The following is a 15,357-nucleotide window of genomic DNA, read 5'->3' on the forward strand; positions in this document are numbered from 1 at the left end:
TGATGTATAAAACAGCTGGTGCTGGAGCAGTAAGGTAGTCAGTCACTTCTCTTCTGAGTTGGTTTGTGGTCTGGTCTGGTCTGGTCTGGTCTGCTGGGTCTGCTGGGTGTGCTGGGTGTGCTGGGTGTGCTGGGTGTGCAGTGCCATGTGCAGTGCCATGTGCTGACAGTGATTTGATTCCTCTAGTTCTTTTGTTAGGCTGCGCTCAGACTGCAACATGTGGAGGCTTGGGAACATGTAGGTTAATTTTGATTCTTTGTTTCAAAGACTGCTAGCTGCGCACTTAATGTATCTAAACTATGTGTTTTACTTGTTCAAGTTTGTTATGGAACTTGATGGCTGCAGTAATCCTCTTGGGTCAAGCAAGGCCAAATATGAAGCTCAATTCTCAGTCACGTAAGCCTGAATTCAAACTAAATTACTTTACCACTGTTATTGTTAAAGAACGTTTACTCTTCCTCACAAGCCTTTTCTTTAACAGGCAGTGGTTTACGGTCAGACTGTGTGGGTAATCTAATGAGGCTTTCATTGGACAAGGCCCTAGCAGTGGGGAACGAGCTTGAGGTTGAAGCCGTCGGTGAGTATAAAATCTGCTAATGAACATGATTGGTGCATCACTAGGTGAGTAAAGTCCTGTCATGGTTGTCTTTCTTTCTCCCCCCCCCCCCCCCCCCCCAGTTGGCACCCAGCACATTGTGTTAACACCCAGATTGGCTGCTCAGTGTGGATACAGCATGGAGTCTGACCCGTGGGGTAACACCAGAATCTACTCGTCTCTGCTGGGCTGCTACGTGGACAACAAAGTGCGTTTGAGCTCAATTTATTAGATGACATTTATTATAATTCGCCAGTGAGAAAAACATCATGGTGTAGTTCACATATCCCTTAAATTTAAAGACTTATTTTTGAGGCACACAGTAGTTCCTATTTTGTAATCTCTTTTCTGGAAAAACTCTGAATCGAACCTCCCGTGTTTAACTGCAATGGTCAGTATTTCCCCCCCCCCCTTCCTCTACATGCATTTTATAGGATACAAAGTGTTTAATGTGACGTAAAAATGTCAGGGCTGCATTCATCTGCCAATTATCTCTCTTAAATTAATTGTTTGGTCTGTACATTTTACAAAATTAAGCTTTATAATATCCCAACACTAGGCAATTTAACAATGCTAAAATGGACACAAGTGGCTGGAAATGTTTTGACCTTTTTCATTAATTACTTGCATAATTTCAGCTCTTGACTCCACTAATGCCAAAATTCTTCTCATTTCATGCATTGCATTTGTAGGACGATCAGACCTTTAATGTTGGCTTAAGGCTCCGAATGTACGGCCACACTCAATCAGACGTGGTTACCCATGATGTGATGCAGACTTGCAGCTACACTCAGTGGGCATCAAGAGAGATTATCTGTGACAGGAACTACATGGAAGTAGGTTGCTTTACATTAATGGTTCTACCAACTAGTGTCTTAACTAACTATTAAACCACCATTTCTTGTTTTAGGTGTCAAACCACATTACTACTCCTGAAGCAAAGGGACAAGCTCAAGATGTTAAAGATATCAACACCATTCCTGATGTACGTGTTAAAATTCCACTGTTGTGGTGGACTTGCTGTTCAACCTGCAACATTTGTTATCTCAAACGGAGGAAATTACTCATTCTTCCCTTCAGGCCTCTGGGGCAGCACATGGTATCTGGAAGCTGACATTCTACACCCCAGAACCAGTGTCCATGGTGCTTAGTGAGGCTGAACAAGCCGGCTATGGTGCCATGTTGACCTCGACCCGTCTGGTTATGCGATCCCCGTACAATACAGCAGAGACTTATTCGGAGGAGGTAAGCAATAGTCTTCTGCAGTGTTTTGCATTTTACTTGACATTAAAAGCATGATGTTAAACATGACATCTTTTAGGTGGGTGGAGTCCCCATTGAAGTTTTCAGGGTGAGCGCCTACTATCAGGCACCGCATGGTCTGAATGTGGTGAACCTGGCAGCTGCTTGTCCCACAGGTAAGTCTCGAGCAATCAGTGGCTGGACACGGTTGACATTTAGTTGTCACACAGTTGCGTCAACAGTTGCTTTATCATTTACAGGTGGCGTCCTCTTCATCAACGATGTAATCTCTTGGCACGTACCTCGCCGTGTGACACCGCTGTTGGATGGCAACTTTGAAGTCCTAGAAATGCACATGGGCATCAACGGGAAGAGGCTTCATGGATCTCAGATGGCCGCACGAGGTTACACGCTGTCCACCACACCCCATCACATCGTCATTGAGATCCCAGTGGGCTCGCCTGATGGTCACTTCAAGGTTGGGACGTGTTCTACATTAGAAATGCAAGAGTCACTAGTCTTTGCAAGCTTTATTACAATGTCATGAATAATTGCAGAGCCATGCCCCAGATTACCAGTACCATATCACCTACATTGTGGAGCCCATGCTTGAGGTACTGTGGAGGACCACTGACACCCAAGATGATACCAGATACAAGGTTTTGTTCCCCATTACCACCCCTCTTATGCCACAACCTCCCCACTTCCACGAAAGTAAGTCACATTCTCCAGTAGACAACAGAATCTCAGGCTCGAGAAGAAGGCTACAAACCTGTCTCTTTCTGTTCCTCAGATACTGTTCCAGAGGCCCGAGTGTTCAGCGTTATCTTGGGCACCTTTCTTCATGATGTTGTGCTGAGGAACATCACCTTCTCCACTGGAGTTCTCACTGTTGAGGAGAGCAATGCCAGAGGCTTCACCGTCCAGGAGCACAACTACCCCAATGGAACCAAGAGCTTCTCTCTTTCAGTACCCTTCGATTCGGCTGTAGTCCTGAAACATGTATGTGAAATTATAAATGCAAAAAGCCACTCCGTGCCAGCTTATTTGCTCTGCATGGCAGTGTTTCAAAGACATAACTGAGCTGTTTATATCTGCAGAATCCTGACCGCTTGGTTACAACCTACTTCCTCCCTCTGATCTTTGGGTTTATCATCCTGCCTGAAGAAACTCTCTTTGCCCACCCAATCGAGTTGCAGGCATCTCTTCCGGATGTTGGTGAGCTATCATGCTTTTCACGGTATCTAGTTGATTGCTTTGAACCAACGGGGGAATGGGGAGAACATTTCAACTAATATTGAAATGCCAAAAGGGAGAGAAAGTTGCTCACTCAAATGGTTAATAAATGTTTCTCTGCTTTTAGAGCTACCCACCATCACTGGCACCTGTGACCAGAACCAGTTTTACATCGGTGTGAAATACGGAAATCAAGGCCACAATTTCAAGGCCATGGTTGGCCCTCGAGAGCTGACAGCTGAGATTGCTGACGAATACAATTTCCAAGGAAACGGCACACACTTTAGCCTTATACTGCCATACACTGCCAAGGACACAGCGTTCGAGGTATGTCAAACTATAAAAGCTCATGATAAATTTGCTGCACTGGATAACTTCCCTTTTGTCTTACAGCTGATAACCTCGGATTCAGTCAGAACCCGAGTTGACTTGCTTCTGTTGGACCCCATCAACAACTGGGTGCTTTCTGATCTCTACCTGTCCTGCACCTTCCCCTTCATAAGAACCAGTAAGGCATACAAATTGCAGTATTTCTGCTGATTGGGATTGTAGGACATTTTCGGCACCCTTACCACCTCTATTCCTCAGCGTGCGACCCCAATGGAACCATGACCGCTATGGCTGTGAAGATGGAATCTGTGCCCAATCTCAGCCCAAGTAGGCTAACCCTAAAGGACCAGTCCTGCAAACCGGCGTTCAGTGACGATCGCTCTGCATATTTCTCTTTCAGTGTCGATTCCTGTGGAACCACTAGAACAGTAAGTGTTGGTTCACCTTAAATCTACAAATTATTTTCTTAAACATTCTAATGCCTTTCTTTTTTTTAGTTCTTTGACCACTACATGCTGTATGAAAATGAGATTGGCCTGTATTACAACAACAAAGGAGTAGCCTACACATCGCCGGTTGATCCTGAGTACAGGTAAAGGGACTCGTCCAATCTTTTATTCTGACATACTGTGGTGAGAGGTCAACGCCTACAGTGCATTTTTCTCCTATAGACAGACCGTTTCCTGCTACTACGTGGTCAATGAGACTCGGACTGTCACATTCAGCTCTAAACCAAGACGCTATGAACCCACAGCAGAGATCGGCTCAGGGCAGCTGATGGTGCAAATGAGGCTAGCCCATGGTAAGGTTGACTTTATTAAACGCCTATCTTGGTTTTGCAAGACTGTACACCGTCTGGCCAGTCCATGCCTTTTACGAATGTGACTCTTCTCTTCCAGATTCATCATACAATCTCTTCTACCAAGCAGAAGATTATCCAGTTGTGAAATATCTGAGGCAGCCTCTGTATTTTGAGGTGGAGCTGATTGAGTCTACTGACCCAAATTTGGAGCTCATCTTGGAGAAGTGTTGGGCTACACTTTATGACGACCGGACGTCTCTGCCTCTCTGGGATATCATTGTGGATGGGTAAATGGCAGCATACAACTTAGTGCCACCTTCAGTTTTTCTTTGTCACAAATCAACCTGAATTTACAGATTGCTTTCAATAATCTCTGAAACATAATCCAAATTTCATGGGTTTAACAGAGTATTCAGAAGCTTGTTTCATTCCCTCCCCAGCTGTGAGAATCCTGATGATAGCTATGTGACCATTTTCCATCCTGTTGTGAGCAACGCCAGGGTTTTAGTCTCATCCCACATCAAACGCTTCTCTATAAAGATGTTCACCTTCACTAAAGAGGAGGTGGTTCTGAAAGACAAGGTAAAGTAGGACTGTTGTAACCAAATGAAGGCCACATTGCACAGTACAGCTGCATGTAGCCCTGCGTAATCAACCCTTCTGTCTACAGATCTATGTCCACTGTGATGCAGTGATTTGTGACAAAAACAACCAATTGGATGGTTTGTGCAGAGGCCAGTGTGTGCAACCTACACACCGGATTTACTCCAGACCGCAAGAGATAAAAGGAGTAAGACGGGGTAAGTGTAATCTGGAAAAACATTTTGTGACTAAATCTACGTGCAATTGGTGATCTTTACTCTTTTCTTTCTAGGGCAAAGAGGAACAGACTCTACTCAGCAAAGGCAAATCTCCTCTGGGCCTATTGTGTTAACATCTGAATAAACAAATTTCTTTAAACTTTTGTGCAGTATTTTCTTTGCTCAATTTGTATCAAAGCTTTGGGAAGTCCTCTTTTGTCTTAACCCTGCATTATAAGTCGGTCAAGACACAATCCCTTTTTTTTGGCCACAAGCTTTAGGTTACTAAAGGGGCTGTAAAAAGTTACATACAGCAGCAAATGTCTAGGTAAAGATAGTTGAGTAATGTCTAACAAAGCACTCTATTGCTGCGAACGCCCCACTTCCCTTGGGGCAAGTCGCGAAGACCTTCAGTTTTTTTTGGTAGCAAATGCTAAAGATCAGGCCGTAGTTCCTCCTGTCGCTCCTAGCACGAGCCACCATCGCTCATGCTTTTGCTTCCACTGATGTTAGCACCATGGCTAAAAGAGCAAGACCCCTTCCGTACGCGTTCTTCAGGAAGAAGATCCGGTCCTGGCTGCTCTCTCAAACATCTAGTCATCCCTTAGCGAGACGTCTGTCTCCAGGTTCCGGAAAAGCCTTTCCAACTGCTTTCCCAAACTTCGATCTCAGGGTCATCTACTGCAACAGCTGCAAATCTCCGGCTTCTGCAATTTCTCCTCAGTTGAGGAATCAAATTATTGCAGGTAACCATGTTAATTTAATAAAAATTCTGTTCAACCAATATGTCTGACAGACTTGACTGTAGCGAGGTCTTGAAAGGGAGATCCCAGACTGTCAATAAATCTGACGATGGCAGGGTTTAACGAGTCATTTGGAGTAGTCACGAAGTTCACCCAGATCGTAGGTTCCACAAATCTCTCTGCAAAGGCGGCTCTGTACATTCAAAGAATGGACTGGTTGGTTGCCGATCTGGCACTTATGAGCAGACATTTCGCAGGGCATCGGACCCTTTCATGCGTCGTGTGCGGGTCTTTTTCACACAGTGAGCCTTTGCCCACAAACGGCGACCCAAAATCAATCACAGCCTGGACCGGATCCTCACCACTTTTTCAGTGAGGAACGGGAAAGTGGCAAGGAAACTTCAAAAACCGATACTCATCAATTTCAATGATGTATGCAGGTTCTATATCTCTAGATTTATACATGCTTACAGCTACCCCAAGTCAGTATGTCCCCGCTGCACCAGTCTAGTGAAAAAGGGAATATACCATCTTCACCTGTCAGTCTCGGAACTTGGCAACTTGAAGCATCCAAATCATTGTTTTATAAATTATTTAATTACTGGTTTAGTTAAAGGTTTTCTGCTGGTTTAAGTTTTCTTCCAAAAACGATTGAATTCTCTTGCTGTATACTTAATGTCCATAAACAGACCAACAGGAGCTCGGGTAGGCAGGTTGTGAACCTGAAATATCACTAAATCCGGTAACGTTGCAAACGTTGAGATTAGCTACACAGAAACTGAATTTGAGTATTTTGCGGTGTGAAATAAAACTAACTCAATTTTGTTTTGTTATAGGGAGCCAGGAGCAAACGGCTCAGTTTATCAAGTTGAGGGGGAAGAATACCGGCCTCTTCACCGGAGCCAAACATTCTGCAAGCGTTGCTTGGAAGTAAGCTTTTGGTCCATTTGTAATATCTTTTTGACCATCTTGTTCTTAAGGTTAGTTACATTAGCTCTCATCCTATATTACATTAGTCATTTAGCACACGCTTTATCCAGAGAGACTTACAATTTCTTTACTAATAGGACAACCAGTAGAGGACAACGCACTTCTGATTTGTTATCAGATGCAAGTTGTGACTGTCACTTTTTTTTTTTTTTTTTAATTGAAAATAAGACATCCATGTAAAATATTTCTATGTGAATTTGTGTATATTCTGCTGTGTAAAATTTGTACATTTTCTAAGTTTGCATAGCCTACTTGTGTAAACATTGATACATTTTTAACTTTTCATCATTTTGTCAATGTGATTAGGACAATTTTGGAGAAGATGTGCCAGCAGGGGAGGATGAGTCCCTTGCAGGCAGAACTAAATGGGACAACCTCAAGAAGTATAAAGAGTATATGTGCATATGTGTTGCTGCAAGTTAATTAACGTTTGCCGACATTAATTTTGGCACTGTTTTTGTTAACAGTCTTGATTGATGTCCTCTGCCTTAGGATCACAAGTATCCAGGGTCAGGAGAGGGAGTGAGTGGGAAATTTTATTTATTATATACATATTAACTGATTTAATAACCGATTCATTTAGAAAAAACAATATTAATTAAGAAAAGTAACTACAAATGAATATTGGAACATTATGAACAGTATGTGTGTATATATATATATATATATATATACACATGTACATATGTATATATGTATATATATATATATATATATATATATACACATGTATATATGTATATATATACGTATATATATATATATATATGTATATATATACGTATATATATATATATATATATATATATATATATATATATACATATATATATATATACACATATATATATATATGTATATATATATACACATGTATATATATATATATATATATGTTTATATATGTGTATATATATATATATATATATATATATGTATATATATATATATGTATATATATATATGTATGTATATATATATATATGTATATATATATATATATGTATGTATATATATATATATATATATGTATATATATGTATATATACGTATATATACATATATATATACGTATATATATATATATATATGTGAAATTCTGCTGGAAAATCCACTGAGCTTATTATTAAGAATGAAAATTGTACTGTATACTCATTCAGTATGATCATACCAGGCTGACAAAAACATGTACACTGTCTAGCTGCCATTTGCTATGTTAACTACAGTAGCCTAGCTAAAAATTACACAAGTTCTAAAATTGTCCATAAACAAAGTTGGGGTTTTAGATTACTTTGACAATGCTGTGTAACATGTATTTAGTTTACCTGTTCAACACAAGAAAGGTAAAAGTTTGTTCTTACCTTGAGAACTCCTGATCCAAAATGAAGTTGCTTGTGGCACATGGCATTGTAAGAGGTGGAAGGTCTTTTTTTGCTGATTGGGGTTGCCTATGCATTTTTGCAGGGGCAACACACATAAAGGGTACATCCCAAGTCTCTGAGGCCAAATCCCAATGTCCCCCCTAAACCCTGAACCCTCAAGGACTTAATTGATGTCACCTGGTAAGTGGGTGAGTGTGAGAGACTGTGAGGGCTTGAAATGATGTAAATATGAACGGGACAGCACTTTGCTGCAACATATCACGTTACCATGTAAACGACAAAAAATATGATGTATAATTGTAGGTATTTATTTTATACTTTGTACTCCCTGATTTGAACGTCTTCCAGGCTCTTTCCTCACAAGATGAGAGGTAACTTCATATAATCTATTTACTCGTTTTTGTCAAAACAGCTTCAATGACAAAATCAAATATTTGATGAATAAATAAATAAATAGCTTCTGATTTCATGTTTATTTTTTGTTCCATCTTTAACCCTTAATGTTTCTGAGTAAATGTATTATGACAGGCTGAACACACGTGATCCGTCCTCTTTGTTTACCTTTTTTTTTACGTCTCCATGCGTCCACTGGTTACCCCGTGTTTAATGTCACATTGCAATGATTTGTGGGTAATTCCCTTAGGCTAAGTCAGCATACCATGCTGACTTACGGAAAGCGTTCATAAAGGGCTCAAAATGTCTGCAAGAGAGCCCTCAAACACTTGACCATTTGACAGTGGGACATCCCTAAACCCTCAATTATTTGCGTCTGTACGTTTTGAAATTCAGATTGTGACGTCATTATTAACTAACCCAGAATATGATTTTGGTTTCTCTTGAATACTGGAATTAATTTATTAGGCTCCATGTTTCAGGTTAAACTTAAATGATATAACTCATCAAACCCGACACTCAGGAATGATCAGCCTCACGTGACTGAATGAAATGATGATAAATGATGTAAAAAGTGTTTCTTCTCTCCAGCTCTCTCTCTGACGTTAATTGTATCCATAATAAAAGTTATTGAGGGAAATATCAGATCATGAAAAGACAAATCTTTCTAATAAATGAAGAAAGTTGTTTGTGGTCCTTCTGTTGTTCAGACCTACAATGAACACAGATGGTGAATCACAAAACTAATCAAATATAAAGCTTGAGTTTAATCAGTGATCTCTCTTCACTCTGATATGAAACTCCAGTCAGTCCGACCGATTTAGGATGTACCCATAGTTGAGTCAACAAAGAAATCTATGTTGCATGAACTACAGGCAACACAGGAAGGAAGATCACATGGTACGGGTCCCTTAGGTATAAAACAGCTGGTGATGGGTCAGTAAGGCAATCAGTCACTTCTCTTCAGAGTTGATCTGTTTTTGGGTGTGCTGGTTGTTCAGTGCCAAGCTCTGATCGTGGTTGGATTCCTCTAGGTCTTTTGTTTGGCTGCGTTTCGACTGCAACATGTGGAGGCTTGGGAACATGTAAGTTAATTTTCTTTTTTTGTTTCAAAGACTGCTAGCTGCACACTTAATGTATCTAAACTATGTGTTGTACTTGTTTAAGTTTGTTATGGAACTTGATGGCTGCAGTAATCCTCTTGGGTCAAGCAAGGCCAAATATGAAGCTCAATTCTCAGTCACGTAAGCCTGAATTCAAACCAAATTACTTTACCACTGTTATTGTTAAAGAACGTTTACTCTTCCTCACAAGCCTTTTCTTTTAACAGGCAGTGGTTTACGGTCAGACTGTGTGGGTAATCTAATGAGGCTTTCATTGGACAAGGCCCTAGCAGTGGGGAACGAGCTTGAGGTTGAGGCCATCAGTGAGTATGAAATCTACTAATTAACATGATTGGTTCATCATTAGGAGAGTAAAGTCCTGTCACGGTTGTCTGTCTTTTCCCCCAAGATGGCACCCAGCACATTGTGTTAACACCCAGATTGGCTGCTCAGTGTGGATACAGCATGGAGTCTGACCCGTGGGGTAACACCAGAATCTACTCGTCTCTGCTGGGCTGCTACGTGGACAACAAAGTGTGTTTGAGCTCAATGTATTAGATGACATTTATTATAATTCGCCAGTGAGAAAAATCATGGTGTAGTTCACATATCCCTTAAATTCTCGAGACTTATTTTTGAGGCACACAGTAGTTCCTATTTTGTAGTCGCTTTTCTGAAAAACTTTGAATCTAACCTCCAGTGTTTAACTGCAATTGTCAGTATACTTTTTTCATTAATTACTTAAACAAATTGTGTGATTTCAGCTCTTGACTACACTAATGCCAAAATTCTTCTCATTTCATGCATTGCATTTGTAGGACGATCAGACCTTTAATGTTGGCTTAAGGCTCCGAATGTACGGCCACACTCAATCAGACGTGGTTACCCATGATGTGATGCAGACTTGCAGCTACACTCAGTGGGCCTCAAGAGAGATTCTCTGCGACAGGAACTACATGGAAGTAGGTTGCCTTACATTAATGGTTCTACCAACTAGTGTCTTAACAAACTTATTAAACCACCATTTCTTGTTTTAGGTGTCAAACCACATTACTACTCCTGATGCAAAGGGACAGGCTCAAGATGTTAAAGAGATCGACGCCATTCCTGATGTAAGTGTTAATATTCCACTGTTTCAGTGGACTTGCTTTTCAACCTGCAACATTTGTTATCTCAAACGGAGGAAATTACTCATTCTTCCCTTCCCTACAGGCCTATGGGGCAGCACATGGTATCTGGAAGTTGACATTCTACACCCCAGAACCAGTGTCCATGGTGCTTAGTGAGGCTGAACAGGCCGGCTATGGTGCCATGGTGACCTCGACCCGTCTGGTTATGCGATGCCCGTACAATACAGCAGAGACTTATTCGGAGGAGGTAAGCAACACTCATCTCCAGTGTTTTGCATTTTACTTGACATTAAAAGCATGATGTTAAACCTGACATCTTTTAGGTGGGTGGAGTCCCCATGGAAGTTGTCATGGTGAGCGCCTACTATCAGGCACCGCATGGTCTGAATGTGGTGAACCTGGCAGCTGCTTGTCCCACAGGTAAGTCTCGAGCAATCAGTGGCTCACACGGTTGACATTTAGTTGTCACACAGTTGCGTCAACAGTTGCTTTATCATTTACAGGTGGCATCCTCTTCATCAACGATGTAATCTCTTGGCACGTACCTCGCCGTGTGACACCGCTGTTGGATGGCAACTTTGAAGTCCTAGAAATGCACATGGGCATCAACGGGAAGAGGCTTCATGGATCTCAGATGGCCGCACGGGGTTACACGCTGTCCACCACACCCCATCACATTGTCATTGAGATCCCAGTGGGCTCGCCTGATGGTCACTTCAAGGTTGGGACGTGTTCTACATTAGAAATGCAAGAGTCACTAGTCTTTGCAAGCTTTATTACAATGTCATGAATAATTGCAGAGCCATGCCCCAGATTACCAGTACCATATCACCTACATTGTGGAGCCCATGCTTGAGGTACTGTGGAGGACCACTGACACCCAAGATGATACCAGATACAAGGTTTTGTTCCCCATTACCACCCCTCTTATGCCGCAACCTCTCCACTTCCACGAAAGTAAGTCACATTTTCCGGCAGACCACAGAATCTCAGGCTCGAAGGCTACAAACCTGTCTCTTTCTGTTCCTCAGATACTGTTCCAGAGGCCCGAGTGTTCAGCGTTATCTTGGGCACCTTTCTTCATGATGTTGTGCTGAGGAACATCACCTTCTCCACCGGAGTTCTCACTGTTGATGAGAGCAATGCCAGAGGCTTCACCGTCCAGGAGCACAACCATTCCAATGGAACCAAGAGCTTCTCTGTTTCAGTACCCTTCGATTCGGATGTAGTCCTGAAACGTGTATGTGAAATTATCAATGCAAAAAGCCACTCCGTGCCATCTTATTTGCTCTGCATGCCAGTGTTTCAAAGACATAACTGAGCTGTTTCTATCTGCAGAATCCTGATCGCTTGGTTACATACTACTTCCTCCCTCTGATCTTTGGGTTTATCATCCTGCCTGAAGAAACTCCGTTTGCCCACCCAGTCGAGTTGCAGGCATCTCATCAGGATGTTGGTGAGCTATCATGCTTTTGACGGTATCTAGTTGATTGTTTTGACCCAACGGGGAGAACATTTCAACTAATATTGAAATGCCAAAAGGGAGAGAAAGTTGCTCAGTCGAATGGTTAATAAATGTTTCTCTGCTTTTAGAGCTACCCACCATCACTGGCACCTGTGACCAGAACCAGTTTTACATCGGTGTGAAATACGGAAATCAAGGCCACAATTTCAAGGCCATGGTTGGCCCTCGAGAGCTGACAGCTGAGATAGCTGACGAATACAATTTCCAAGGAAACGGCACACACTTTAGCCTCATACTGCCATACACTGCCAAGGACACAGCGGTCGAGGTATGTCAAACTATAAAAGCTCACGATAAATTTGCTGCACTGGATAACTTCCCTTTTGTCTTACAGCTGATAACCTCGGATTCAGTCAGAACCAGAGTTGACTTGCTTCTCTTGGATCCCATCAACAACTGGGTGCTTTCTGATCTCTACCTGTCCTGCACCTTCCCCTTCATAAGAACCAGTAAGGATACAAATTGCAGTATTTCTGCTGATTGGGATTGTAGGATATTTTCATCACCCTTACCACCTCTAATTAGCATGCGACCCCAATGGAACCATGACCGCTATGGCTGTGAAGTTGGAATCTGTGCCCAATCTCAGCCCAAGTAGGCTGACCCTAAAGGACCAGTCCTGCAAACCGGCGTTCAGTGACGATCGCTCTGCATATTTCTCTTTCAGTGTAGATTCCTGTGGAACCACTAGAACAGTAAGTGTCGTTCACCTTAAATCTACAAATTATTTTCTTAAACATTCTAATGCCGCACTTTTTTTTTTTTTTTTAGTTCTTTGACCACTACATGCTGTATGAAAATGAGATTGGCCTGTATTACAACAACAAAGGAGTAGCCTACACATCGCCGGTTGATCCTGAGTACAGGTAAAGGGACTCGTCCAATCTTTTATTCTGACATACCGTCTGGTGACAGGTCAACACCTTCAGTGTATTTTTCTCCTATAGACAGACCGTTTCCTGCTACTACGTGGTCAATGAGACTCGGACTGTCACATTCAGCTCTAAACCAAGACGCTATGAACCCACAGCAGAGATCGGCTCAGGGCAGCTGATGGTGCAAATGAGGCTAGCCCAAGGTAAGGTTGACTTCATTAAATGCCTATCTTGTTTTTGCAAGTCTGTACACTGTCTGGCTGGTCCATGCCTTTTACTAATGTGACTCTACTCTTCCAGATTCATCATACAATCTCTTCTACCAAGCAGAAGATTATCCAGTTGTAAAATATCTGAGGCAGCCTCTGTATTTTGAGGTGGAGCTGATTGAGTCTACTGACCCAAATTTGGAGCTCATCTTGGAGAAGTGTTGGGCTACACTTTATGACGACCAGACGTCTCTGCCTCTCTGGGATATCATTGTGGACGGGTAAATGGCAGCATACAACTTAGTGCCACCTTCAGTTTTTCTCTTTATTGAAAGCAATCTGTAAATTCAGGTTGATTTGTGACAATCTCTGAAACATAATCCAAATGTTATGGGTTTAACAAAAAGCATTCAGAAGCTTGTTTTATTCCCTCCCCAGCTGTGAGAATCCTGATGATAGCTATGTGACCATTTTCCATCCTGTTGTGAGCGACGCCAGGGTTTTAGTCCCGTCCCACATCAAACGCTTCTCTATAAAGATGTTCACCTTCACTAAAGAGGAGGCGGTTCTGAAAGACGAGGTAAAGTGGGACTGTTATAACCAAATGAAGGCCACATTGCACGGTACAGCTGCATGTAGCCCTGTGTAATAAACCCTTCTGTCTGCAGATCTATGTCCACTGTGATGCAGTGATTTGTGACGAAAACAACCAATTGGATGGTTTGTGCCGAGGCCAATGTGTGCAACCTACACACCGGATTTACTCCAGACCGCAAGAGATGAAAGGAGTGAGACGGGGTAAGTGTAATCTGGAAAAACATTTTGTCGACTAAATCTACGTGCAGTTGGTGATCTATACTCTTCTTCTCTTTCTAGGGCAAAGAGGAACAGACTCTACTCAGCAAAGGCAAATCTCCTCTGGGCCTATTGTGTTAACATCTGATCAAACTTCTGAATAAACAAATTGTCTTTAAACTTTTGTGCAGTATTTGCTTTGCTCAATTTGTATCAAAGCTTTGGGAAGTCTTAACCCCTGCATTATAAGACAGCAATTCTTCTTTTAGGGGAGAGCGGTTTCTTTTTTTTTTTTTTTTTTGGGGCTATAAATTTTAGGATACTAAAGGGGCTATAAAAACAATACAGCAGCAAATAACTAGGTAACGATAGTTGAGTAATGTCTAACTAGCACTGTATTGCCACGAATGCCCCGCTCCCCTCAGGGAGACCATCAGTTTTTTGTAGCAAATGCTAAAGATCGGGCCATAGTTCGTCCTGTCGCTCCTCTCCCTACTGCTACAAGCAGGAGAACTGTCGTCGCCCTGCCGCCATCTCATGCCGCCACTGACAGTTCCGGGGCTAAAAGAGCAAGACCCCTTCCGTACGCCGATCTTCAGGAAGGTCTAGTCCTGGCTGCTATCTCAAACATCCAGTCATCCCTTGGCGAGATGGATGTCCACCTCCAGGAAAACCTTTCAGACTACTTTCCCCGAACTTTACTCCCAAGGTCACCTGCTGCAAATCTCCAGCTTGTGCCGTTTCCTCCTGCTGTTGCAATTCCTCTTCAGCTGAGGAATCAAATCATTGCAGGTAACCATGTTAATTTAATAAAAATTCTGCTATGTTCAACTGATATGTCTGACAGACTTGTTGACTGGCGAGATTTTGGTCGTCTTGGAAGAAAGCGATCCCAGACTGTCAAAGAATCTGACTATGGCAGAGTTCAACGAGGCATTTGGAGTCTACAGAGTATTATGCGAAGTTTACCCAGATCGTAGGTTCAAACTGGACACTTATTTAATCATAGACCTGGCAATGTCTTAGGGCGGCACTCTCTTCTACGAGTACCACAAATTTTTCACTGTACCTTCAAAGTATGGACTGGTCAGTTGTCGATCTGGCACTTATGAGCAGACATTTCAATGGGTATCGGGCCCTTTCATGCTTTGTGTGCAGGTCTTTTTCGCACACAGTGAGCCTTTGCCCATAAACTGCAATGGCAGCC

At 42.2% G+C, this 15,357-nt stretch overlaps 2 protein-coding genes across 2 annotated transcripts; both read left to right on the forward strand.

The window, feature by feature from the left end:
- The first annotated feature begins 217 nt into the window (after positions 1-217).
- LOC142942154 (zona pellucida sperm-binding protein 2-like) lies at positions 218-5,150 on the forward strand. Its single transcript, XM_076084363.1, has 21 exons — positions 218-237; positions 320-396; positions 482-577; positions 679-803; positions 1,288-1,431; positions 1,506-1,580; positions 1,676-1,840; positions 1,917-2,013; positions 2,098-2,315; positions 2,395-2,551; positions 2,631-2,839; positions 2,938-3,055; positions 3,201-3,400; positions 3,467-3,581; positions 3,662-3,831; positions 3,901-3,995; positions 4,075-4,205; positions 4,303-4,492; positions 4,646-4,787; positions 4,876-5,005; positions 5,080-5,150. The coding sequence occupies exons 1-21, from the start codon at positions 218-220 to the stop codon at positions 5,148-5,150; spliced, it is 2,745 nt and encodes a 914-aa protein (XP_075940478.1).
- Positions 5,151-9,578: 4,428 nt separating this feature from the next.
- LOC142942040 (zona pellucida sperm-binding protein 2-like) lies at positions 9,579-15,045 on the forward strand. Its single transcript, XM_076084202.1, has 21 exons — positions 9,579-9,598; positions 9,681-9,757; positions 9,844-9,939; positions 10,026-10,150; positions 10,435-10,578; positions 10,654-10,728; positions 10,829-10,993; positions 11,070-11,166; positions 11,250-11,467; positions 11,547-11,703; positions 11,778-11,986; positions 12,085-12,202; positions 12,340-12,539; positions 12,606-12,720; positions 12,797-12,966; positions 13,043-13,137; positions 13,219-13,349; positions 13,447-13,636; positions 13,794-13,935; positions 14,024-14,153; positions 14,232-15,045. The coding sequence occupies exons 1-21, from the start codon at positions 9,579-9,581 to the stop codon at positions 14,312-14,314; spliced, it is 2,757 nt and encodes a 918-aa protein (XP_075940317.1). The 3' UTR covers positions 14,315-15,045.
- Positions 15,046-15,357: the final 312 nt, after the last annotated feature.

The sequence above is a fragment of the Anarhichas minor genome, unplaced genomic scaffold (assembly GCF_050575085.1).
Source record: "Anarhichas minor isolate MPS153535 unplaced genomic scaffold, ASM5057508v1 ptg000136l, whole genome shotgun sequence".
NCBI classification, from domain to species: Eukaryota; Metazoa; Chordata; class Actinopteri; order Perciformes; family Anarhichadidae; genus Anarhichas; species Anarhichas minor.

Excerpts from the sequence above, each read along its gene's own strand:
- LOC142942040 (XM_076084202.1), top strand. The coding sequence starts at position 9,579 with ATGTGGAGGCTTGGGAACAT. Across the intron at positions 9,599-9,680 it reads ATGTGGAGGCTTGGGAACAT|TTTGTTATGGAACTTGATGG; the intron begins GTAAGTTAATTT and ends TACTTGTTTAAG. Across the intron at positions 11,987-12,084 it reads CGGATGTAGTCCTGAAACGT|AATCCTGATCGCTTGGTTAC; the intron begins GTATGTGAAATT and ends TTCTATCTGCAG.
- LOC142942154 (XM_076084363.1), top strand. The coding sequence starts at position 218 with ATGTGGAGGCTTGGGAACAT. Across the intron at positions 1,581-1,675 it reads ATATCAACACCATTCCTGAT|GCCTCTGGGGCAGCACATGG; the intron begins GTACGTGTTAAA and ends TCTTCCCTTCAG. Across the intron at positions 3,832-3,900 it reads CCTGTGGAACCACTAGAACA|TTCTTTGACCACTACATGCT; the intron begins GTAAGTGTTGGT and ends TCTTTTTTTTAG.